This window comes from Armigeres subalbatus, chromosome 2 (assembly GCF_024139115.2).
Source record: "Armigeres subalbatus isolate Guangzhou_Male chromosome 2, GZ_Asu_2, whole genome shotgun sequence".
In the NCBI taxonomy this organism is placed as follows: Eukaryota; Metazoa; Arthropoda; class Insecta; order Diptera; family Culicidae; genus Armigeres; species Armigeres subalbatus.
This window is the reverse complement of record NC_085140.1, coordinates 450,840,047-450,867,981: the sequence shown is the minus strand read 5'-3', so window position 1 is coordinate 450,867,981 and position 27,935 is coordinate 450,840,047. Positions and strand designations below refer to the sequence as shown.

At 42.8% G+C, this 27,935-nt stretch overlaps 1 protein-coding gene across 2 annotated transcripts; it reads right to left on the bottom strand.

Annotated features, from left to right (window-relative positions):
- LOC134213734 (clavesin-1-like) lies at nt 1-27,482 on the bottom strand. 2 transcript variants are annotated; one of them, XM_062693054.1, is made up of 3 exons: nt 26,455-27,240; nt 10,444-10,905; nt 1-830 (listed from the first exon to the last, which is right to left on the bottom strand). In XM_062693054.1, exons 1-3 carry the CDS (start codon nt 26,674-26,676, stop codon nt 642-644), a joined length of 873 nt encoding a protein of 290 aa, XP_062549038.1. In that variant the 5' UTR covers nt 26,677-27,240; the 3' UTR covers nt 1-641. The 2 variants fall into 2 exon arrangements, with proteins under 2 accessions (XP_062549038.1, XP_062549037.1); XM_062693053.1 differs by lacking the exon at nt 1-830 and adding an exon at nt 1,608-2,082 and having other exon boundaries at nt 26,455-27,482.
- Nucleotides 27,483-27,935: the final 453 nt, after the last annotated feature.

Genomic DNA, 27,935 nt, shown 5'->3' with positions numbered 1-27,935 from the left:
TTGGAATGTCACTTCGATTTTATTAATATTAACTTTTCATCAACAATGGCAAGAGTCAGAGATGCATTCTGAACAGAACATGAGCCAAGAACGTGCCTTGGTGTTCAAATTTTTGAACTTTGAACACAGTTCAGTGTGCACTGGGTTGGTACGCAAGCAAAACGATCATAATAACTAAGATTCCTTAGATTTGGAACTATGCAAAAAAAACGCGAGCATGCTTGTTTTCTATCCGTTAGATGCCCACGTGTTCCATTACTAGCCAAAAAATGAGTAGCATGCCGTCGCTTGAGTTTGTTTTCCTAGGATACAAGTTGCTAAGTTCGGTCAGTGCTCTTGAACAGTGTGCAGTGCTCAGAACGTTTTGAACACGAACACGCGTTCTCGTGTTCAGATGCACCTCTGGCAAGAGTATGGTAAATTGCTATTATACCACTTTAGCAGAATATCAAAATATTCGATAAATTATGGTATCAATATATCTTCTGGTAAAATCTTGTACTAGACAACAAAACATAGAATAAAAATTTGAACGTTTGTATAAAGAACACAATTCTCATTTTTCCTTAAAGTACAACATTTAGCATCCACGTATTGCATTCGTGCAAGCAGTCTTTGCTTGTTTTTGGAATGAACGTTTCCTAGTCAGTCTTTTCCACGAAGCCACACTCGTTGTAGCGCCGGATGTGATCCACGTACTTGCCCACGCACGGGAACCAGTCCTTGCCGGAGTAGTCAATCTCCGGTAGGCTTCCTCCGTAGTTCTTTGGCAGCACATCGGGGCTAATGTACTGGTGGAATTTCTTCATATCGCCACCATGGAAGAACATCTGGAAGAGGAAGGAAAATAGAGATTAGATTAGGCTGTAGTGGGAATTGGTTCATCGCACTCGGATGATTGATGGGAAAATAATAACCGGTTTAATAGTTGTTGATTACGTTGGGTACCCCCTACTACGGAATGTGTGCAATGCCGCTAAATATTCGCAGTGAACGCTATAAGAAGTGTTTGTAGAGCACGTTTTGTGATTTGGTTCAACTATACTACCGCTGCAAGCAAAACTGTCCCATATTGATATGAATTTTATATCAATATGGAACAGATAAGCTTTTATGGACAGTATTCAAGATCGGCTTGTACGTCAACAAACAAGCTTTTCAATTGCGCAGCGGCCTTTGACGCAAAACCCTTTTTGATACTGCTAATGATTTCACGCACTAATAAAACTTGTTTTTCCTCGCTATGATGTATGGAGGGAAAGTGTTACAATGTAAAAATAGGTCAAGGTCATCCGGAGTTACACAAGTTGTGGAAGTTTATTGCAAAATTATTAAATTGTGGTGGCAATTATTTTTTGACATTAATCATTGGTATTTCTGATCCGATTTCATTGACTACCTTAACTTTGTACTAAAAATTAGAGATTTTTGGCCAATAAATGAAAGAATTTGTTTATTGTGTGATGGTGATCCTCTGTGCTAAGGAAAGTCGAGATAATTTCTAACTCGAAAGGCTGTCTTTCAGATGTTTATATAATCACATGCGATTATATTCATACTTTAGAAGTTGGAAAAATACCTAACATAACAGATCAGCTTTGACTAGGAGAATAATTATACAAACAACACAAAATCCTTCAAGAGATGTATTTTCAATTTTATCCACAAAATGTCTTCAACCGAATTTCTATTCATTAGCGTGCGAGCAACGCAAATTACACATTTGACTACGATATAATGGAATTGAGATTTATTCATAATACTTTCTTTGTTTCCTACCCCTAATTTTGGCGCTAGTCTTTCGTCTAATCTTATTAACTGTTAAGTGATAATTCAACATATTTGCGAGGACAGATTTGCACGGAATTTCACGTCTTTCAATCGGTACTGCTGCAGCTCGGGGTCGTCCACAAAGCCGAACGTGTTCCAGTCGTTGATGTGGTTGATATGACGGAACACGCACGGATACCACTCGGTGCCACCGTAGTTGATCGCCGGTAAATCTCCGCCGTAGTTCGCCGGTAGCAGTTCTCGATCGATGCATTGATGAATCTTGCGCATGTTGTTGCCATGGAAGTAGATCTATGCGATTCAAAGAGGGACCTTTTACGCGGATTGTAATATAATACGGATGCATTGCATAATACACCTTGCCTTGCCAATGTTACTATTCCGCTATATTTTTTTCAAATTCAAAATCTAGCGTTGAGCCTCGGAATAGCATGTTACTTTTTATTGGGCTTCGGTATAACGTGTTTAAATGCAATTTACTTGTATGCCAAGAATTATTTTGACTAGAGTTTTCATTAAATTCTTTCGGGACGGATGGATCGTATATGTCCTCCCAGCGTTTAGATTTTCGAAATTTCCATACAGGAGTTCACTTGATATTCAATCCAAACCTATGCGCCGATTGAAGTTTTATCGGAGGTGGCATGATAGATCATTTTCAGCAGTGATTCAGGCAGTGGCGTGAATCGGCGTGAATTAACTGCGTGCATTAGAAATTTTCCGGAATTTATCCAGAATTCATTCAGGAACTCATGCAGAAATTTTTCCGGAAACTCCATCAGGAATTCCTCCGAAGGTTCGTCGAGAAATTCCTTCGGAAGAAAATTTGACTAGGACTCGAGTGATATCTTTTTGAAACGGCAAGTAGGCTCATAGTTCGATTGCCTCCGTCTCGATAAACAACCTGGCAGGCCTCCGGTAACGCTCAAAATCTGCCACCAATACCGGTGGGTAGTAGGTTCAGATGTAGTATTCCTGATTTACGCCTATCCGGCTCTGAACATAGTGCTATAAGGTACCGGAGTCTACCCGTGCATGGACCTAACTGTTTACATAGGGACCCATGGGATCACAACAAGCGACTATTTACAGCAGGTAGAGATAACGATCTGGAGGAGGGACCGTTTTATCATGAATAAAATTCCAGAAAGCAACGAAGGAGTAAGTGGAGGTCTCCGCCTCAGCAAACCTAAGAAGAAGAACAGCACCGAGAGGTACTACAGCGAAAAACCACTCAAGTGAGCAGCCAAGACCATAAAGGCGAGCATCAGCAGATAAAGGAGCAGAAGCAGCAACAACGCGACAAATCGCAACAGCAGTTGCCCACGAGCCACGGGTGGAACATGGCCCAACAACAGCCGAAGATTCTTACCGCAAAGAGGTGGGCAGAAGAGCTCCACGAGTTCGTCGAATAGAAACACAACGTGCACAAGAACATCAAGGAGCTGGTGTTAAAGATCCGAAAAGCCTTCGGGTCAGCAATGACAGATTGGAATTATCTGACGCCGAGAGCAAGCTGGCTACAACCAAAAACGCCCTTTTATCAGCGGCGCTATTACAGGAAACTCCTGGATTGGTTCCTGGAGGACTTGGCTATAACAGAGAAAAGAAGCTGGGACGGCCGTAAAAACACACCGGTCTCTGTACCTAAGAGGAACAGATCTTCACCAGGAAACGAGCGACCAGGAGGCTCCAAAAAACAAAGGGAGGCTCAACGCAAACAAATGGCTGCCGCACAGCCGGACCAAGCCGGTGACGGCAACTTAGGGACCCCCTGGCAGGTGGTCCAAAAGAAGACGAAGAAGAGCCGCAGTAAAATAGACGAGTGGCAAAAAAATCACCAAAGGAAGCATGAAGAAGGGTGAAGCACTTGGTGGTGAAGACTAGTGAGGAAGAGTATTTGGAGGTCCTGCGAACTGAAGGACTTTGGCGCAGATGTACAGAGAATCAGGCGCACACGGGCGGGTGACATGATCTTAGAACTAAAAAAGGACTCCAAGAATAAGAACTCATCATATAAGGAGCTAACGGAGAAGGTGGTCGGCGATAAGGCACAGGTGAGAGCTATGACGCCTGAAGCGTGCCTCCAATGTCTGGATCTGAACGAGATTACCATGGCAGACGTGGTAGCCACCGCAATGAAGGGGCAACTCGAGTTGGGCGATGTTGCCATAACAATCCGACTAAGAAGGGGTGCATCAGGCACGCAAATCGCTGCTATAAAACTTCCGGCAGATGCTGTTGACAAAGCACTGCGAATCGGCAGAGTAAAAGTCGGTTGATCTGTGTGTTCGTTGAGCCTCTCTCAGCAGAGCCAAGAGTTTGGCCACCTGGCACGGAACTGAAAGAGGCTGAACACGTGAGCACAGCCCCCTCCTAAGTATTGACGTCCAGTAATTTCCGGGGAAAAAAGGAAACCTTCTGTTACTTGGGTGGGTTTAGCGAGTCGGCCTTCTGCCATCCCCGCACTGAGTTTTCAGGTGTCTGTTTGCAGATTTGACTTCATGCCGGGGTATAGCCCTATCAGCACGCTCGGCGGGCCACTACCCGGGATGATATCATCGAGTTCGCGAACGCAAGGCAGAACATCAGTAAGAAACTGAAACAGAACCTTCGAATGGAGCATCCGGCTGTTCGAGTTGCAAGAAAAGATCAAGATGCGTTTATCAGGCGGGTGGTGGGAAGAGAGAAGGCCGAAAAAGGTGCCCAAACCGATGCCTTCTCCTTCCTTGGAGGAGCGACCATGGCCCAAGAGGCGATTGATTTCGCCCTGACGGCCAATAAAGCAAAGACTGCGCCTAACCCGGAACGGCTCAGGCTGCAATCCGACGAAGGCGCTCATAGCAAAACCAAACTACATGCGACCATAAAGGCCAAACGTCGTCTGGACGGAGTAGATCAGGGTGCAGAGAAGCCCGAAGGGCGTCGACCCGAAAAGGTGACTTTCGGCCCAAAAAGGCGAAAGGCACCAACCAGGCGCAAGTCACCGGGCCGCAAGAGTGTACCAGCCGGCCTGTGCCATCGGCACAAGGGACCGAAAATCCCTGGCAGCTGGTCAGTAGGGCAAAGCGAAAGTCGAACGCATCTCGACCCGCAAAGAAAGCTAAGGACAGAGGTGAGGCCTTGTTGGTGAAAACTACGCAAAAGTCCTTAAATTGGTCAGGACGTGCGAAGCGTCAGAAAAAAGTGCCTCATCCGTGCCACCAAAAAGCAAGCCTGTAACCACGTTAAGGGGAGATCTTCGTGTTCTATCAGAGAAACAAAAAGAAAAAGCCGTGCAAGTAACACAGCTGAATCTTAACCACTGTCTGCTGTGGCAGTCGGTCTCGGAGTCGAGGATCGATGTCGCCCTCCTGTTCGACCCGTACAACGTCCCTGTCAATAACGGCAATTGGGTGGCGTATAGATCCATGGTGGCGGCTATTTGCACGACGGGACGGAACCCGATCCAAGAGGTGGTACACTCCTCTGCTGGGGTGTCGAGATAGCCAAGATCAATGTTGTGTACAGCTACAATACTGCGATGCCCCACCAAGGTGGCCATTAGAATATTTCAACAAGGTCGATAGGCTATCGTCCGACCTAGTGGGTCGTTAGCCGGTCGTCATAGCAGGGGATTTTAACGCTTGGGCAGTGGAGTGGGGCAGCCACTGCACTAATATAAGGGGTAAAGCGTTACTAGTGGCGCTAGCAAAGCTCGACGCAGTGTTGCAATGTTGGTTCCGCTACCACGTTCAGAAAGAACAGGGTCGAGTCATGGATTGACGTAACGTTTGTCAGTCCTGGTCTGAAACCACACTTGGACTGGAGGGTGGATAAGGGCATGCAACATCCGAGGTCCGGGGATCCAGGTCTATGGGCGGAGGATCAATCACTTCAACAGCGAAGTTTTCACCGCGGCCCTGAGACTGGAAGCCAACACTGGAAGCCGCACCTAGGATGAAAGAGCGGTCCGCTGTGAATTGTTTCGAGCTGCGAAACTGGTCTTTAACAAGGCCATCGAGAGCAGTAAGAGAGCATGTTTCGACAACCTATGCGAAGGAGCCAACGCGAATCCGTGGGGTGACGCCTACAGGATAGTGATGGCCAAGACTAAAGAGAGCTCTTTAACCCCCGGATTTTTTTTTGTTGGGGCGTAGAACCACTGCGTCCATTGAGTTGAACTTTTGTGGTATACCCCTGGTTACTATTAACTATTCGCATCTTCTAGGTTGATCACCATTTGTCAAGTAAACAACCTAAGACGCGTATTTTCCCAGTCCGGTATAATTGAGTTAATAAAACCCACTACCTTTCCAGGATTCGCAGTCCAAATATCTCCTGGTTGCATGAAGCCACTATTTAGAAATTTAGATCTACCCTTGTATAATGCATCACAACTGCAAAGCAGATGTTCCGAGGTTTCACGTTCCATGTTACAGAAACGACAGATATCATTCTGAATCTGGTCAATATTTTTCAAGTGATATATGCTCGGGCAGTGTCCGGTTATTAGGCCAGTGAAGGTGCAAAGAGCTCTCTTGCTGAGCTCTAAGAGCTTTTCGGTTACTTTAACATTGGGAATTATAAATCTCTTTGATTGAGCACACTTTTCGGCAATTAACCAATTGGTCATCAACCTTTGTGCTTCCCAGGATTTTAATTCCATTTTTATGGTACAGTATGATATACCGCAGAAAGGTTCTGGGCCAATAAACTGTGTATTTGAACCTCGTTTTGCAAGCTCGTCTGCTTTTTCATTACCTCGAATGCCACAGTGCCGTGGAACCCAGTACAGATTTACTGGATCCCCCCGGATAGGTTGGCGAGAATTATCGAGCTACTTTTCCCGTACCGAGCCACAAGTCCCTGCCTCCTGCATCGCAAGGCAATACGGGTGCGGCCGAAATGGTAGCTACGATGACGAACGAAGAGTTACTCGCGGGCCCAAATCCCTGGTAACGAACAAAACTCCAGGGCCTGATAGAGTTCCGAACAGCGCTCTCAAGGCAGCAATCATAGCGAACCCGAACCTGTTCAGACTAGCTATGCAGAGAGTCACAGCACAAGTCAGACAAAATCAGTTGCATCAACTTGTTTGTGACTAAATCTGGTCATATACGAGTTGCAGTAACCCAAATGGAATATGTGTGCTGCTAGGGAAGCCTTGATGAGTGTAGATTCCCCAAAAGATGAAAATGGCAGTTGCTAGAAAGGATCATCCTCAACGAGCTGACCCCCCAAGCAGCACAACTTGTTTCACTACTGAACATTTCACTGTGTTGCAACTATTCGGAAAGAAACAATCATTGCGTATGTGCCATCAAATATGGGTTCTTTCTAAAATTACGTAACGCTAAATTTGGTGATTTTTGACCCCCACCCTCCCTCTCGTAACACTTTTTTTATGGAAGGATTAATTTTTTTGTATGAATCATAACGCTCGGCTTGACCCCCTCCCTCCCACTTCAGCATTACGTAATTTATGAAAGGACCCCATAAGTCTCTTGCAATCTAAAAAGCGCAAGGGGTGCAGCCTACGGAAACATTCTTCGATTGCAGTAAAATTGCAATAATGTTGCTAAATACTACAGCGGAATTTTTTTTAATAAAAATATTAAACTAGATTCGCTTCATGGATCTTGTGATTGATAGTCCTTCACTCTATCACAGCATCATTCAACACTTCGAAGGGACTGCATGTTGACTCACAATAGAAACCATACGATTATGAAGTTTTGTACTCAGGTTTCATGTTACTTGATTGCAATATCACCGGAATAAATTGAAAGTTGTCAAAACGTTGAACTATGCTGAATCAAACATGAAGATACACTCAACTTATTTGTAACTTAATTAGAACAAACAATTCTATTTTGAAAGACTTATTGAAGTTACATGGTAAAAAATATGCAACCTAATGATTTTGTTTCGTGTATACAACATGCAATTCGGAATACTCGGTTGTTTGTTCACAAATGGGAAACGCGTACTGTATTGCAATGTTAATGAAACATTGCACACAATTCGAACGTTTTGACATCTTGATGCAACTTTTTCGTGTTTTGATGTTTACCAATGCTTTTAACGAAACTGAATAGAAACAAGGTGCTTTTTGGAAGATGTTGCGTGTGCTACTTGGGCCCGTACTCAGAGGGAACGAACGGCCTGTCAAGCAATCAGTTCGGTTTTCCCAAGGGTAAGTCCACGGTGGACGCTATTAAATCGGTGATAAAGACCGCCGAGATAGCGATCCAACAGAAAAGGCGAGGTATTCGTACTGTGCGTTAGTGACACTTGATGTGGAGAACGCATTCAACAGCGCAAACTGGAATGCCATCGCGCTCTGATGCCGATCAGAGAAGCGTTCCTATTACCGCAGGAGTTCCGCAAAGTTCAATACTGGGTCCGGTTTTATGGAACCTTATGTATGACGGGGATTTGAAGTTTCCTCCTGATGTTAAGATTGTCGGCTTCGCCAATGACGTAACCTTGGAGGTCTACGGGAAGTCAATTCCCGAGGTAGAACTGACCGCAGCACATGCGATCGCACGGTGGCGGATTGGATGAGCGCTAGAGGCTTGGAGCTCGCTCAACATAAGACGGAGGTGGTTATTGTCAACAACCGCAGGTCGGTTCAACATGCTGTGATTCACTTGGGTGAAATCGCGATCGAATCAAAGCGGAGTTTGAAGCTTCTTGGGGTCGTAATAGACGACAAGCTGATCTTCGCCAGCCATGTCGACTATGCGTGCAAGAGGGCTTCGTATGCTGTTGCGGAATTATCGAGGATGATGTTCAGCACTAGCTAGGTTTTTGCCAGTCGAAAATGTAACATCAACGTATGCCTGCTAGCGAATCAGGACTGCTTCTTTGCCTTTCACCACAAGGATTAACCATTACGAGCTACTCTACTGTTGTGTTGATTTGAAATACAGCTATGATTTTTTTCGCTCAGATGCCCAACCTCGTTTTCGTTATGAACTGAACCGGTGCCAGTGAAAATGGTATAGTCACATTGAGTAAATTTTAAAGGATACGCATTTTTCCAAAAACTTCGAAAATAAAATTCAAATTTGCAATTTTTTGCATCTCAACTGTACCAACGTGTTATGACTAATGTGCCTAAAGGTTGTAATGAGAAATATTCGAAGTTTCTTGACCAATTTCAAATTTGTTGGAACAAACCACTAGTAATGGGAACAGAAACCGAAAATCGTTGCCAGTAAAAGTGGTACAAGTACATTTATAAAATTAGTTCAAACGGCAGGGAACCATCTTGAAATTTAAAATGGCGTCAAAATCTTTTGCGGAAACATCCATGTTGTAAAATTTTCTTTTAAATTATTTTAAGTGGGTAGAGCTGTACATGTACCACTTTTCCTGGCAACGAAAATACCAGAAATAAAAATGTGCATATCTCTAGATTAAGTTGTCAATAATCAGTTTTTTGTTATTCTTTTACTAGATTTTTGCAAACGAAAGTCGTTGGTGTAAAAACATAAAATCGACAAAAATGGTTTATGTACCACTTTAGTTGGCACCGGTTCAACTGAGGATGTGTTTTTTCAGTTTTCTCTTCACAAAAACTAGCTTCTACAGTTTTTTTCATGCAAACAAAATTTCGGCAGTGAAGGGTTAATAATGGTTATCACTCATCAAACCTTTTCTTTCCGCAAAATGATTTCCCGCCAAAAATCTGCGTGAGTGAGCATTCTCTGCTGGTACGAATGAATAAGAACTGCGATCCAGATAATCAAATATACAATAATTTAATTAATTTAATTTAATAAATATATTATATACTAGTTGACCCGGCAGACGTTGTCCTGCATAGTAGGCGAGAATGTGCATTCCGAACTGCCCATGTAAAGTTCGCATAGGAATCACAATTTTAGTTTTTCACGATTTGCTCAACTTTACTCGTAATTTTCGCATTAGGAAATATCATATAAACCCGTCGGAAACTATAACGAATGTTTCTGCTGAAGAAATGGAAAAAATCCATCCAGCCGTTTTCGAGTTATGCGGATACGAACACAGACCATTTCATTTTTATATATAAGAGAAGATAATTTGATATATTTGATATTACATAAGTATCTATATCAAGTGTGACAGATAACTCTCTTTCAAAATGAACGAGAGCTTACTGACGCCATGCAACAATAACTAAACTGAATAATCGATCGTATTTCAATCGATGTTTCGTAACTAGAAAAGTGCATCAGAAAGGTCATCAACATCCTACGAGAGATTAAATTGTTTATAAACAGTTTCAAAGTATATGCCCCGCCTGGCTCAATCTAAGATCATTCCGCCATTGTGGACATGTCTCCGTAGTTCATATAAATCTCTAGGACGAACTAAAATGCCCACGGTTCATCCATTTGTTTAAAATACGCCACGACATTAACAATTTAAATTAAATAGTAATCATGAGGCTTACGAAGGAATGTAAATCAACTGCGGGAATAAGGCACACATCGATGCTGGCGTCGTTGAAGTTCAAGCTGATAAAGCGTTATCTTGGTTTCGAGCCCAAGACAATTGTCGTCAGTTTGAACTTTGATCGTGCCCCAAACCAAATATGTGTACATAAAGCGGTCAGCCCCCCACACACGATTGATTAAATACGTTCATCATAGGGTGGTTCCCCGGTTGCCTACTTACTCGTTTGTTCAGTTTTTCCTTGATGAACGGAGTGAACAGAGCCCACACCATTTTAAAGATAAAGGGCTGCTTGATGATGTGCACCTCCTTCAATCGTAGGGGCAGCGCTTCCTGGATGAACGTCAGCAGCAGTTTGGAGAACGATGGTGACAGCGCTTTGACCTGTTTGAGCGACAGACCGTCAAAGTCCATGATGACGACGGCTCCATTGATCTGCGTTTCCGGTTCCAGCTGGGCGATCAAATGGATCAGATAGAACAAACGGAACAGCTGCTCGGAGCTGACCTGTTTGGGGTCCCACAGTGCACCGCAGTTGACCAGCAGCACTCGGCGGCCCTTCTGATCGCGGTTTGCCAACACGTTGACCACGTTGTGCTCCGTGAAGGCACGCCTCTCGTCTTCTGGCATCAAGTTGTGCAGCAGGTTGTGGTTATTCTTTTTGAACTCTGCAATACGGCGCATCTGGGGAAGAAAATGATGTATATTTAGAAATGTGTGGTTTTTATTGCGTTATATTAGTCGCCATAGAAGGTTTGAGTTCGCCGGATTGCTCTCTAAGTATGGTTTAGTGGAGGCTCAAGTCCATAGGCCCTCTGGACCACTTCAAAATAAGGCACTGATAATTGGATATATTGTTTTCAAGCATAAAAAGGATCATTTGTTCAATATAAATTGTGGCTGTTAATAATATCGATTCCAGTGAACAGAATAAAACAATGGAACACAAAATAGGGAAGGTATGATTCCAGGGATCGTATCCACAGTCCCAACTAGCCGGTTAACAACTCAATAGTTGCTTCCATTTCAATTGCGACTTAAACTAAAACAGTCGTCTACACATCATACAAACAAACGGTTGCACAATCAGGAAATTCGCGTGTCTCCCCGTGACAACACGAGACACACAAAACGTAAAATATTAAAAACAAGATGCCACCGAATGACGCCGTCTATGTCGCCAAGAAGCACAAACAAACCCCAACCATTCAAGCGAAAGGGTTATTGCCGCATTCGAGTGACGCCGCGACGTCACAATGATGGGTGACACACACTCCATTCGATCAGCGACACAAAGTCCGGCGCGAAAGCAATTAGAACACAAAAATAGCGCCAATCCGCGTGGAGACAACGCGAATGCATTTCCCGTCGGGCATGAAGCTCTTCCAACGAACTGTGTGTGTTTCGTTAAGTCATTATCAGCGGCGGGAATGCATTTTGGCAGCAAAAACAGAACACAGGTGGTCAGTAACTGTTGATTGTTTCTTTGTCCATGTGCCTCAATGACTTCAGCGATAACGACACTGGTTTGCAGAATAAATTGCGACTCAAAAACTTCGACGGGGCAAACTGGCACTTTGGGTTAGAAGCCACACCAATGGTAAACAAAATAATAAACTTTGTGCTCGATTGAATAGTGTTAGATGTCGTTGATCTTACGATCGTAATCGAGTGACTTGACTAACATTAAGTTTAGAAGCTTGGCGTTTATTTGAAAATAATGAGTAGAATGAGCAATGGTCCTCAAAGCGTAATACTCATTGACTTTCATTTAAAATTTCCAAATTATGTAATTGGTGTTCTGAGCAAGTTTGTAAGTGATTTAGATTTTAGATCGCTTTTTGTGGATGACGTTGTAACATTTGATTTATCTTAATCGAACTGAACTTCATTAGTCATCTAAGTGATATCAGAAAATCTCTGCATAGGGACCCGGCTGTCCGGCCATGGTCAAATTTCCGTTGTGTTCCTTTGGTTCAATTCCACAATATCAGATCGTTTCCAATGAGTCTACGTTTTATATTTTAATATATAAGCTATTGTGGACCCTCCTTAGCCATGCGGTAAGACGCGCGGCTACAAAGCAAGACCATGCTGAGGGTGGCTGGGTTCGATTCCCGGTGCCGGTCTAGGCAATTTTCGGATTGGAAATTGTCTCGACTTCCCTGGGCATAAAATTATCATCGTGCTAGCCTCATGATATACGAATGCAAAAATGGTAACCTGGCTTAGAAACCTCGCAGTTAATAACTGTGGAAGTGCTTAATCAACACTAAGCTGCGAGGCGGCTCTGTCCCAGTGTGGGGATGTAATGCCAAGAAGAAGAAGAAGAAGAAGATATTAGCTATAGCAAAAAAGTGTCTTTTCTATTGTTTCTCGAGCCTATAACAGGAATTAGAAAACAGATAAAAAATACCAGCCGTAACTCAATGAATAAAATAGAATGGTAGTTGGAAATCTACTAAATGTATGGAAAACCAAAAATAATGCAAATTAAGTTAAAACGCATTAGTTTGAGGTAGTAGTGATAAGGAATCTAGTCAAATGTGGACAGCTGAACTAAGCTCGCGCTGATTGACGCTTTTACAGCTATAAAGTATCGATTTTACTTCCATTGAATTAACGCCATTACTTCCATGCAACATTTCGACCGGTACATTGTTCATGAATAACTGAAATGGCCATAAGCGAGTGTTCATAGACGACACATTTTTTTTATTTTTAATCACCACGATAAGCAATCTATCTACAAATGTAAAAAACAACATTTGTATGTTCGCTAACTACTTCTGAACCACTTGACCGTTTTCAACCACTTATTCTTATTCCTAAGAGGATAGAATCAATTTGTTCGAGAATCCGATAATGAAAGAATATGGACTGATTTTACGGCGACGACTCTTAGCGCGAAACAACGGACACGAATAGGAACATGGAACGTTTTAACCCTAGCCCAGCAGGGTAAATTGGCACAACTTGCCAATGAGGCACGCCGCATGAAGCTTGAGATCCTGGGACTGAGTGAAGTCCGTTGGCCAAACTTTGGAGAACACAGAACGCCGTCGGGACAAGTTCTGCTATACTCTGGTTTACGAGGTGAACACGCTCCCCGGCAACGCGGAGTTGGCTTCCTACTAAGCGCTCAGGCACACTCTGCGCTTATGAAGTGGGAACCTATAAGTGAAAGGATAATCGTTGCCAGATTTAGAACACGGGTCCGAAACCTTACTGTAATCCAATGTTATGCGCCAACCGATGCTGCCGATCTGCAAGACAAAGAGAACTTCTACAGTCAACTCAATGCCGTCGTAGATAGAATTCCGAAGGGTGATATCAAGATCTGTTTGGGCGACTTCAATGCGAAGATCGGATCCGACAACTCGAATCATGAGCGCATTATGGGACGCCATGGTCTCGGAGAAATGAGCGAAAACGGAGAGCTGTTCGCAGAATTTTGTGGTAATAACGACATGGTGATCGGGGGATCGCTCTTCCCTCATCGACCGGTTCACAAGGTCACGTGGGTCTCCCGTGACGGCTTTACAGAAAATCAAATCGACCACATCTGCATCAGCCGAAAATGGAAACGGAGCCTTCTTGATGTACGGAATAAACGTAGTGCCGATATCGCGTCTGATCATCACCTCCTCATCGGCGAAATACGCCTGCGCATTGCGCGGATTCGTCGGCAGGAGGAAAGAGTTGGACGACGATTCAACACACGCCGACTGGAAAATGCCACGGTGAAACGGTCCTTCGTTGAAGAACTGGAGACGCGTGCTGCAGATATTCCGGAAGGTGGCAGCGTGGAAGACCAATGGACCGCCATCAAGAATGCCTTCATCACCACCAGCGAGAATAATCTGGGCGAACTACGCACCCAGAGAAAACAATGGATCACCGATGAGACCTGGAGAAAGATAGAGGAGCGAAGAGAAGCCAAAGCCGCGATAGAGCGATCGAAAACCAGAGGAGCCAAAGTCTTAGCCCGTCAACGATACGCGGCTCTTGAGAAGGAAGTAAAACGCTCATGTCGACGGGACAAGCGAGCGTGGGCAGACTCTCTGGCCGACGAAGGAGAGAGAGCCGCCGCAACTGGGGACATTCGCCTCCTCTACGATATCTCACGACGCTTAAGCGGGGCGAAGATGAATGCAACGATGCCTGTGAAAGACGCGAATGATCAGTTATTGACCGACCCAACTGACCAGCTGAAACGCTGGTTCGAACACAACAACAACTCGGCATGATCTGCCTAGGATCCGACGTATAACACGCGTCAATACCGAAGCTCCATCACTGCTAGAGATTCAAACAGCCATTCAAAGCATGAAATCGAATAAAGCCCCAGGGGTCGACCGCATATCAGCCGAGATGCTCAAAGCTGACCCCATGACATCCGCTCAACTACTGCATCGTTTATTTCGTAATATCTGGGACACCGAAACTTTCCCGGTCGACTGGATGCAAGGTATCTTAGTGAAGGTGCCCAAAAAGGGTGACCTGACTGTATGTGATAACTGGCGAGGCATTATGTTGCTGTGTACCGTTCTCAAAGTTCTGTGCAAAATTATCCTAGCCCGGATTCAGGAGAAGATCGATGCGACTCTCCGGCGGCAGCAAGCCGGATTCCGTGCCGGAAGATCCTGTGTGGACCATATTGTCACGCTCCGCATCATTTTGGAGCAGGTCAACGAATTCCAAGAGTCCCTTTACTTGGTATTCATTGACTACGAAAAAGCTTTCGACCGTCTCAATCACGAGAATATGTGGGGCGCCCTGAGACGCAAGGGGGTTCCTGAGAAAATCATCGGCCTCATCGAGGCACAGTACGAGGCCTTCTCGTGTAGAGTGCTGCACAATGGGGTCGACCCTATCCGGGTCGTAGCTGGGTCGTTACTGTTCCTCATCGTAATCGACGAGATTTTGGTAGATGCGATTGACCGTGAACCAAACCGCGGGCTGTTATGGCAGCCTATAACCATGGAGCACCTAAACGACTTCGAATTGGCGGATGATGTTGCACTCCTCGCGCAACGGCGCTCTGATATGCAGAGTAAGCTCAACGACCTTGCCGAGCGCTCCTCTTCGGCAGGTTTAGTCATCAACGTCAACAAAACCAAATCGTTGGATGTAAACACAGTGACTCCTTCCAGTTTCACAGTAGCCGGGCAACCAGTGGAGAATGTTGAAAGCTTCCAATATCTTGGTAGCCAAATGGCGTCAGACGGCGGTACCAAGATCGACATAGGCGCACGGATCAAGAAAGCAAGGGCTGCCTTTGCGAGTTTGAGAAATATCTGGAAAAACAGGCAGATAAGTGAACGCACCAAAATACGAATTTTCAACTCTAACGGGGAACCTGTGTGGTTATACGCCAGCGGAACATGGATTGTCTCAGTGGAGAACCCTCAACGGCTGCAGGTGTTCATTAACAGATGCCTGCGGTATATAATTCGGGCCTGGTGGTCTCACAACTGGATCTCAATCAACGAGCTCCAACTTCGTTGTCACCAGAAGCCGATAGCAACAGAAATTCAGGATCGGAAGTGGGGCTGGGTCGGCCAGACTCTACGTAGGGGCGGAAACGAAATCTGTAAACAAGCATTAGACTGGAACCCAGCAGGACATCGCAGCAGAGGCAGACCCAGAGGCTCATGGCGGCGAAGCCTCAATAAAGAAATAAAAGAAGTCGACCGAAATCTAACCTGGCAACAGGTTAAAGCGATAACCGGGCAACGCTCAGGATGGAGATCTTTCAAGTCGGCCCTTTGCACCACCGGAGGTGTACAGGACCCTTAAGTAAAAAATGTAAGAGGATAGAAGAAATAGAAGTTTAGTTTAGAAAAAAAACCATTGTAATTTCTGATCCCTTGTTCTCTATCCTCGGAGACAATAAGAGAAGAAGTATTCAGTAGTTACAAATAAAAAGTTAATGTAAGTGAACGCATTGGGCGATTTGAAGGAAGGAAGAAGTTGGAAGAAAGAAAGAAGAAAGAAGATTGCCAGCAGAAGAAGGATGAAAAATAGGAAGAATAAGAAAATCATTGAAGGAAAAGGAACAAGGAAATAAGTTGTAGGAGGAATGAAAAATGAGAAAAATAGAAAGAAAAAAGATGGAAAACTAAAAAAAGAAATTTAAAAAGAAGAAATAAGGCATATGGAAGAAAGAAAATGATGAAAAAAGAAGAAAAACAAGGATAAATAGTAAGAAAAACAAAAGAAAGAAGAAAGAAGGAAGATACCAGGATGAAAGAAGAAATAAGGACGATGGAAGAGGAAGAAGAAAGTAGGGGGCGGAAAAAGCAAGATGGACGATGAGAGAAAGAATAAAGGAAAGAGAAATGAATAAAAGCCTATGTCGGGGCCCTCCTTAGCCGTGTGGTAAGACGCGCGGCTACAAAGCAAGACCATGCTGAGGGTGGCTGGGTTCGATTCCCGGTGCCGGTCTAGGCAATTTTCGGATTGGAAATTGTCTCAACTTCCCTGGGCATAAAAGTATCATCGTGTTAGCCTCATGGTGTAAACATGCAAAAATGGCAACTTGGCTTAGAAACCTCGCAGTTAATAACTGTGGAAGTGCTTAATGAACACTAAGCTGCGAGGCGGCTGTGTCCCAGTGTGGGGATGTAATGCCAATAAGAAGAAGAAGAAGAAGAAGAAGAAGAAGAAGAAAAGTCTATGGTATAAGCTGCTCAAGAATTACGTTTTACAAACATATTCGCATTATTAAGCTAATGGAATTTGGCCAAATTTCCTAACACCAAGTAGGACACAAAGCCAAAACCGGTACATTCGTGCTTTTGAGAAACCTTTCACATGGTGAAGAACTTTTACAATTACTATAAAGAATCACGGTAATAAAGATTGAAATAAAAAGACCGATCACAGTGGGCACATCGAGTTTCATCTAATATGTACTTATCGATCTTTCATTCTATCAATCTCCTATGTGAAGCTTTAGCATTCGTTATTATCATTGCATAATTTCTTCAATCTCGGGCTAAGCCGTGTACAAATATTTTGTATGTAGAGTAACTTCACCGGGTTTTTCCATAACTTCTAATTTGACCAATTTAATTTTGTGAATAACATCGAAGATTAAGGAATTTACGAGAATTTTATTAACTTCAATAGAAAAAAATACCCCTTGCGCTTTTACGTTCGAAAAAACAAACCAAATTACCCAGACAACCACACATCGTATAAGAATGCACGAATAACATCGTTTACCGATCCAAATTTCATCAAAATCGCATTGTGGTGCGAAGCTCATCAGTTTATTTACGAATTCTCCCGCATAGTAGGCTATGTTACGAGTTAATTCCAGTTTCATTTGTTGTCATCGCATATTCCTGCAAACAAACTCGAATGAATTCGGATTATCTGTCAAACAGATTTTGTTATCACAAACTACATTGCAATGTATAACAAACAAACTCGCATAAAAATCGTGCACATCGCATACACTACCGTGCAACCTCGGATAAGAAGTACACATATATCGCCTCCACTTTTGTACGTAAAAAGCGTTATCGCGATTGGTATTCGATGAAAATTGTGTGCATAGGCATCGCAATATCGAAACACAATTCTATTATGTATGCATTCTGGTTGACTGGGTAGGCACTAAAGCGGCCAAAAACGGTACACTTACCTTATAAAAAATTTAATGTTTGTCTGAATGTTCCAGCATAACTTCTGAACCCCTTGACTGATTTCAACCAAATTTGGAACACATATTCTCTAAGTCCCTAAGGATAAAATTATAGGCTGGGATCAGGAGTATTTTTCCCCGAAAATAACATTTCTACGGAAATATCATTTCCTCGCCACAAGACGTGACGACTCTAGAAGCTAAAGCGTCTTGAATAAAGTCAAATAACAATAATAACAATAACAATAATAATAATAATTAGGTGGGATCAAAATACCCTGGGCGTCCATGAAAACCACCATTTCGAGCAGTTTGGAGCTGAAGGCCCAATTCCCAAGCACTAATGAAAAACCATCCTCGGACGAGTACTGGCGCTTGAACCTAGTTATTTAGCACTGTAAAGAATTAAATAACTTTACAGAACCCGTAGCTTCCGGGGATGAGCCCACCGAAGCACACCCAGAAATAAAGTTACGCTCAAGAATAATACCACCCTTGCGATTGCCCAAGGAGGGAGCACCTACTGGAGCTGGTCCTGGAAGGGGGTTGACAGAGCGAGTGGCCAGCGGCTCAGCCCGAACCACAAAGACAGAACAGAAACGTCAGCAGAAGAAATCACCAAGGCAATGCTGCACCTGCTGATGTTGCTGTGGTTGATCGACGTCAATCACTCACGTTAGCGGGCCGCCGACTGCAACGGATCATGTGGACAAGGGAGATGAATCAGTACGTGATCCGTCGCTACGATCCCTTGCACCCCATATTGACCAGAACAAGTTGTACACAGGCCAGGGAGCTATTATGTCACATAATATGCTGACTCGAGAATATTTAAAGTACTTCAAGCGGGAAGTGCAGAGGGAACTTGGATCGTAAGATCGGCAAGGCGAGATCGAGCGATACGTCGAGAAGGAGTTTTGTTGGGTTGGATGCATCAATCGCAAGTAACCGTCGCGATTCAATTGCACCCGCCGCTCCAGAACCAACAGTGGAATTGCAACGACAGCAATTGAAGGACGAACCAGCCAATCAGATTGGCACAGTAGTTACACAGTTCCGTGGGACAGACCCCATGTCGCATCGGATACCCAAATTGCAGTATTCCTATCGGATGACGAGTGCAGTAAGCAACCTTGATCAGGATATTTTGCCACAGTACTTGGAAACCGCGGAGAACCTTGAGGAGCTGCAGTTTATCGTGTATTCGGCTGCAGTGGCTGTTCTAAGGACGTTGCGATTGCGAACGCGTCCGAAAGGTGAGAGTGATGGAAGCGCACGAATCCAAAGTACAAAAACCCACGTCTAGAGACCCGCATCGCCACACTGCGGTCAAAAATTGGTCGATTAACACAGTACAAGCAGGGGAATCGATCAACGAGAAACCCACAGAACTCCGAGATCTCACCGAGACGAGCATAACTGAGATCCTCGACACTCATGTACAGCGGTTGAGTGCTCTTGCTAAACGACTGCAACGTTATGGAGAATTTTTGAAGAGGAAGGAGCAAAATCGAATTTTCAACATCAACGGAAGGGAGCTCTACAACCACATCCGAATATAAGCTGAACAAAATCGAGTTTAAAGCAGTTTTAAACCGAGGGAAATTTTGTTCGGATTTTGGCCCTCACGTCCTTTAAGGCTAGTATTTCGCTTCTATATGCGTCGTCTGGTTTTATGGGATTCCGTTGAAGAAAATTAGAATTTCAGCCCTATTAAAAATACAATGCAGTGGAGATCTCCGAGAGTTCGAGCTGTAAACCAGCCTATAAATTAGCCAGGACTGGTTTTACCATTCGCGACGAAATTGCATGAGTCTCGCCTTTTTGCATGGGAACAAAATCAATGGACAAGATTCCCGATGTGTGAGCCTAGTTTAGAGTAATTAAATCAATTTCGATCAAAAAAGACTGTGAATTGAATCGATTTGTCATTTATTAACATGCGCCAACTGTAAATGTAATGTAATTAAAATTGCATTTTATTAATGTTCTTTCCTAGTTTCTTGCCATTCTTATCCGCAGATTTTCCTTCACTTATATTCATGAAAAAGGGTTTCAGCACGGGAAATCAATAATCCCACCCTATTGCTCTTTTTATCATTAACATTTTTTCTTAAGATTATTTTTTCTTGTCTTTGTGATGCCCAGAACGGCTTAAGGCAGGGTACTTTGACTGTTTTCTGTTATTTTCAATTGTTCAGAAATGGAAAAGTTTTTGATATTGTCCAGTAATAAAATCCTTAATGCATGTTTAAAAGTGGATTAAAATTAAAATTCGAAATTCCATAAATTTTTAAATCTCCGTCTGTCGTCTGGTCTGGTTGGCTACAGGTTGGCTACAGCGTTGATACATCTATGCCTGGCGTATTATAGAGCTCCATAATCGTCGTAAAATAATCAAAATTTTTGGTGAAGTCCACCTTTTTTCACTTGTCAGAGATACATTCATAGTCGGCTCTGGACTGTCAATATTCGGTTGAATATAAGTCATTGAATATTTATGCACATTTTACAAATTTATAAATTATCTGAAATCTGAACAAGTTTCAAATGAGTAAAGTAATTTGTTACATAGAACTAAATCTGATTTTCATCCGCAATGAACTTTCAACGGTAAACATCAATATAAACAATGCTAATTATGTTTTTTTCTGCACATAGTAAGCACACTCAGTGACTGTCGAATGAATGAATTGGTGGAGCAGTCATCTGACTATGTCATTCTATGTTTTGAATATTCATGCGATGTTTGTCAAAATTCGGACCGAAGTTGCTTCATGAAGATGAATATTAGGGTGGCTCACAAAACACTTTTTCATTTTTTTTATTTGCTCTGATGCTCTGGACAAAATTTCAGCCAAATCGGTCAACGTTTGGGCGGTGCTAAACTCGTTGGCAGTTTATATGCAAAAATGTATGCAGAAACATCTAAAAACAGTGATTTGCAGTTGGACGAAACAATTTACGATCAAGAACCATGATACTCATTCAGTTCTTGTAAAATTTAATACAGAATGTTATGCTGAAACCGCGAGAAGATTAGAGTTTATTAGGCAAAGATATTAGCATTTTACTGGAGTGTTGTAGGGGTGAATTTATTTCCTTTCAGAGGTAGAAGAAACGATATTTGCTATAGAGAAATGCCAATAACTTAACCTGGCAGACTCTAATCTTCTCGCGTTTTTCTGCATAACATTCTGTATTAAATTCTTCAAGATCTGAATGAGTATCATAGTTCTTCATCGTAAGTAGTGGCGTCCAACTGCAAATCACTGTTTTTGGATGTTTCTGCATAAATTTCTCCATATAAACTTCCAACGAGTTTAGCACTGCCCAAACGTTGACCGATTTGGCTGAAATTTTATCCACAACATCCGGGCATCAAATAGAACCGAATAAGAGGGCGGCCCATCAAAAAATTTGAAAAAGTGTTTTTTGAGCCACCCTAATGATGATCCATATATTTACGCCGGGGTCACCTGGTGGATACCGACAGTTTCCGCGTCAACGAACAGAAAGAGATTCGAATCATGGCTGAAGGCGAAACGTACAAGTTCCTAAATTTCCTGCAACTGAAGGGAATTCGCCACACGATGGAGAAGGAGCTACAGGAAAAGTTCTTGCATCCTGTCAACGGTATTTTTAAGAGCTTCTTATCGGCCGGTAACAAAATGAAGGCGATAAACACGTTTGCCGTGCCCTTGTTGACATACAGTTTCGAGGTGGTAAAGTGGACCAAGACTGACTTGGAGGCGTTAGAACGAGCAGTACGAGTGGCGTTCACTAAGCTTCGCATGTGCCATCCGAAATCGCCCATTGAGTGAGTCACCCTGCCACGTACAGTAGGAGGAAGTGGCGTCACCGATATAAGGACACTATGTGTTTCCCAAATCCGGCAGTTGCGAAGATACTTCGCGAAAAGCCAGAACCGCCACGAAATTTATCGCGCTGTGTGTGAAGCTGACCACGGATTCAGTGCCCTGCATCTGACGCAGGAGGACTAGCAGTTTAATTGCAACATCAAATCTGTCGATGAGATGATCGCATCGTGGAAGCAGGAGGAGTTGCATGGGACGCACCCCCATTAACTGGAGTTGGAATATATCGACAAAGTGGCGTCGAATACGTGGCTGGTACGGGGTAGAAGGATTCATGGTAGCCATCCAGGACTGAGTAATTGCGGTGAAGAACTATCGGAACTATATATTGCACGAAAACGTGGAGGACCGCTGCAGGAAGTGCAATTCAATATTGGTACACCTGGAGATCACCACTGCAGAAAAAATCACAAATCGACCACGTTCTAATTGATTAACGGCACTTCTCCGACCTCTAACCACTATCTGGTGATGGTTTAACTGCGCCCAATACTATCCTTCATCAACAATGTTCGGTAACGACGGCCGCCGTGGTAGGACCTAGCTAGAGCGACTGAACCAACCTGATGTCGCCACTGCATACGCGTAGTATCTAGAGGCAGCTATGCCGGAAGAGGGTGAGCTCGATAGGGCTCGATGGAGAGGGTGAGCTTAACGACGCAGCGGAGAACAACGTTGGGTATGTGGGACGAAGACGTCGGAACGATTGGTTCGACGAAGCGTGTAGACAGATTCTGGAAGAGAAGGACGCAGCGGTTGCGCTACAGCAATGTACCCGACAGAACTTTGAACGTTATAGAAGGAAGCGGAGACAGCAGACCCGCCTTTTTCAAGAGAAGAAATGCCGCCTGGAAGAAGCAGAGTGCGAGAAGATGAAACAGTTGTTCCATTCTCAATAAACACGCAAGTTCTATCAGAAGCTCAATACATCCCTCAAAGGTTTCGTGCCGCGAGCTGAAATGTGGAGGGATAAGGATGGGAGAATCTTGACGGACAAGCGTGTGGTAATCGAAAGTGGAAGGAAGGCCCAAGCAACCAGAAGTTCAGATTTTACATAATTTTGTTCCTAACCGAACCAGTTGATTCACTTTTGGTTCATAGCACTTTAACGGAACTTCAAAGTTCCCTTTTGCGCTCCCACCATACAAAAAAATTACTATAAAAGCGAGCTGATTAAGCCAAAACATTCCTTCTTATCCGATCTTTTGGTTGCTTGGGGGGGCTATATGCCCCAAGAACAATAAAGGCGACAAGCTGGAGTGTGAGAACTCGAGCGATCACCATCCTTAATGCCGCCTACAAAGTTATATCCCAGATCATCTTCCGTCGTCTGTCACCATTAGTAAATGAGTTCGTGGGAAGTTATCAAGCCGGCTTCGTTGACGGCCGCTCGACAACGGACCAGATCTTTACTGTACAGCAAATCCTTCAAACATGCCGTGAATACCAGGGCCCAACGCACCATTTGTTCATTGATTTCAAGGCGGTATACGACATTATAGACCGCGTAGAGCTATGGAAAATTATGGACGAGAACAGCTTCCCTAGGAAGCTTACCAGGTGGTTGTGGAAGTCGGGTCTACTACGGGCTCCAGAGGAAATTGCTGTCAAAAAATATTAACCACCGTACCAAATGTGTCATGCACAAGACGCTGATAAGACCGGAAGTCCTCTACGGACATGAAACATGGACAATGCTCGAGGAGGATTCGCAAGCACTCACTCAGAGTATTCGAGAGGCGGGTGCTTAGGACCATCTTTGGCGGTGTGTGGCGTTGAAGAATGAACTACGAGCTCGCTTAGCTCTACGGCGAACCCAATATCTAGAAAGTATCTGAAGCCGGAAGGGGACGATGGGCAGGGCATGTTTCAAAAATGCCAGACAGCAATTCTGCAAAGATGGTGTTCGCTTCCAATCCGACAGGTACGAGATGGCATGGAGCGCATCGAGCGAGGTGGGCTCACCAGAAACAGAACGACTTGGCGAGCGTGGAGCGCATTCGAGGTTGGAGAGATGCGGCCTCGAACCGTGTATTGTTGCGCCAAATTGTTGATTTAATGTTATCTATTTAGACGTAAGCTAAATAAATGAATTGAAGGGTTTAAGATCTACATGCGTAGCCAGGGATCCTTCGGCTTGTGTCCAATGTGGTACATGCCCTTTGTGGAACATAGAATAGAATACGTTTAATGCCTATTGTCATGGTCATCCAAGAAAACTCTAGAGTAAGGCCTTAAGATCAACACGCGTAACCAGAGATCTTTCGGCTTGTTACAAAAGTTGTACATGCCCTTTGTAGTATATAAAATAAAAAATAAATAAATGAAATGAAAAATGTATAAGAATCATGAAAAACTATTTTGAAAAACATGATTTCGGCTCCGTAACACTTCACGGCAAATGAGCCTTCCAAATAAATGATAGATTAAAAAATCGTCTCTTTCGAAAATAAATAAACCCACGTTTTCATTACGGTCACTACGGTAACCAATTTTGTCATACCAGATGTGATCCAGCCTAGGGCTTCAAGCCTCTTTAATAAAGAATAAAAAAAAGACAAGGGTGCACAGTGGCTAAAATCGTGTTTTTAGCGCGTTTATTTAATAGTACCTTCATTATGTAATTTAGCGTAATGGTGTCTTCGACACATTTTATCAGTAAGTTAATGCGCTTCTTTGGAGATATGCAGCGTACTGATCAATCTCCCTAAAAGTGAGATAAAAATTTTATTTTTTCCAATCTACAACATGCAAGGCATATGTCTTCGCGAGAGTTGTAGCAAAAGCTCTACTGAAAAACTTTGTCGAAGACACAAAGTTCGTAATTTCATTACTTTTGGACGTTTTGTGCTTTTCATGTCAACAAGCTTTGAGCATGCTCGACGTATAAGCATACAAGCATGTGGAGACGCATGGTACGCTGATTCGTTAACTCCTTGTGATGGGAGATTGATCTTGCTTTGCATAGTAGGGAATGTTTTTTTTATGAAACATTTTTTACATTCACTTACAACTCTACAGTTCAGGTAATAATTTAAAGTTCATTACTTGTACTTTGTTATGCGTATGAGATTGACTGCCACAAGTTGCCCGTTGTCAAGTTGCAGTTAATTCAAATAAAAGACTAAAAAATCCAATAAAACTGTTATAACTTTTTTATTTTTCAAGTTTTTAAGTCGCAATAGCCATCAAACGGCGTATTTTAATCTGAAACTGTCTAGAACATGCAAAAAATATGTTGGAAACCCCATTTTTAAAGGGTTGTCAGCATAAAACGTAAAAAATCTCAAAAAGTAACAGAATTACGAACTTGGTGTCGTCGACAAAACATTTCAGGAGAAATTTTACTACAACTTTTATGAAGAATCAAACCTTATATGTTGTGAAGTGGAAAAAAATAAATTTTTATTTCACTTTTAAGGAGATTACTTAATTTACTGATAAAATGTCTCGAAGACACCATTACGCTAAATTGCATAATAAAGGTACTATTAAATAAACGCGATGAAAAAACAAATTTCGCCACTGTGGGAGTGATCTTAAAAATCAACAAGCTTGAAAAATTGTATATTTATTATTTCAAGCCTTCTTTGTGGAATAGTACGACCCCCTAATTTGAAAGATTGAAAAAATGCATTCCACAAAATTTGTTACCAAAGGGCTACCACATCAAAAATAGAATTTTTATTGTTGTAATTTTTTCCGAAGGCGTTAAAACTCTAGCGCTGATGGTTTTCGAGTTATCGAATTGTGTCGAGCAACTCGACGAATTTAATAATTGTGTCTTATGCGAAGAAAATAAACAGGATCTAGAATTCAAAATTATGTACTTAGCACAGTTTGCCGAATGAAGTGGAAAACGTTTCGCCATTCTTTAAATATCAATCAAAGTCGGGTTCCAGTTAGACAACGTCTGAAAATTAACTAAAATCCTCAACCTCCTTGGAAATTTTCAGGGCATAAGGAAGAAAATGAAACTTTTTCAAAAATCCAGAGATGAGCCAACCGGGGGCTTCAAATCTCTTTAATAAAGTTAATAATAATAATTACCTTCTTAAAGATACACCCGATTTTTTTAAAATAAGTTTTATGTAAAAAATGTTTTCAGTTGAATATACGAAAATTCGTAAAAAAAAGTTTCTGATTTCTCGTCAAATTTGCAAAATGGGGTAAATTTGCAAAATAAAAAATTATAGGATTTTGTTATATAGCCATGTAAAAATCCGTGAAAAAATAGTATCCGGAGTGCACAGTTTGACGTTGATCGTAAGAGCTATGTGGAAGTACTATTTTATTTTATTTCACCATTTGATTTATAACTTTACAGATGCGTATTTCGACGGTTTTCAGCATCTCGTTCTTGCTCTGTACCTATTCGGGACGATTCCAAGCAGTATAGTAGAATGTCCAGTCCTGTACTGTCCTTAGGTCCAATTAGGATCAACAACTGTCATGGATGTAAGTCATATATTATTTTTTTACAATCTCAGTTCTAAAATGTTTCGAACTAGTGTAATTCGTGCACAGGATTCAAACAAAAACGTAGAATATAGTAGAAATTGATAAGTTACTGCTGATAATTTTCAAGCCATTTCAATTCCCTTTTATGGAAGATTGTGGTGGGAGACAGAGATAAGGAAAAACAATTTGAATGGTACCGTTCAAGGATTTGAGTATTGATTACAGCTTATCACTTACCATTTTGAGTGCACTCTCTGGATAGAAGTGGCACGGACGCAGGAATATCAAGAGGAAATCGTCGTCATCTTTGTAGTGTAAATCAGTCGCTTCTTTCAACAGACTGCGTAGTTCCTTAATGGATGCTTCACGCACTTCCGGAGTTTCTCGAAGTTCCTTCCGAGCCAACTCCAACAGCTCGGGAGTTGGAGGATCCGTATCGATGTCGAACTGGCGAGACATTTCCGATGATCAGTCGGAGAATTAACTGCACTCTCCAATAACCGTTTTATAGCACTGCTCACTTAAAAGTCGACAACAGATAACACTTATGGTCACTTTTCAATTGAGTCAACTAAGCCTGCGTTTGTACGGTGGAGATCCGTTCGGAGGAACGTTCGATTAGCAACTGATGAGCCTGGCTTCTCGGCTAATCATTTACAAGCCGTAGACACTCAGAAGTCCCTATCGCATCTGAATCCGAACAAGACGGAAAATGTATATATTTTCACTTAGAATAACATGTGTATTTATTGAAAATAAAGAAATACACAAGCCGGGCGCTTCTTCAAACAACGCACATACCCCGTCTATATTTTATCAGTTCCAAACTTAAGTTCGTTGACTAGCTTCGTGTTGGTGTGCTGATCAGCTATGGCTTCGGGCGGAGAAATTATGCTGTCCGTTCTTATCGATTGCGCTCGCCCTATGTACGTACGAAGAGTCCCTCAGAAGTGAAGACTTCTCTTATCAGGTCTGTCTCGTTCACACACTGTGGCTCCAGCGACATTTGAGCCTCCTCGAAGAAGGTGATAACTGACACTGATGGGGAATCGAACAACGATTTGCGGCAACAACGGCGGATGAGTCGCCAAGCAACCACCGGCAGTTGGAAGTTCTGGAACAAAGAACGCAGCCAGCGCATTGGATTATGGAGCCTTTGTTATCCGACCAGCAACTGTAAAGCGATCATCGTAGATCGCGAGCTCAATCGATGAAATTGAATCACTTTCTTTCTGTTGACCGATCGTTTGATGAATTATTAATTTTGTGTAGATACTTAAGTCTGCAGCACCGCACGAGCAGAGGTGACAATGACTTGCCGTATGATAAAAGGATGTATTTTTAGCACTGAGAATCGATTGTCATTAGTGATGCGACAACCGCAATCCATCCGTTGGCATGTACAGTTTCAATTTGATAAGAACGTTTTTGATTTTACGATGTGTTGGCAAAGTACAAACTGCATCCATTGAACACTCGAGTACCATATAACAAACCTTGTTCGTTATACACAGCACAAGCGACGCGCCATTATTGGTGACTCAGGAGTACACGCGTGCTGAAAGATTAAACATTAGAAGTAGTATTCCCTACTTGAATCTGTACTATTTTACGAGAAAACATCAAAGTTTTAATAAAATCAAATCTATTTTCTTTTATGAAAAATATGACTCATCCGTTTCTTGAAGTTCATAAATAAGCGCTTGGCCAAATGATAA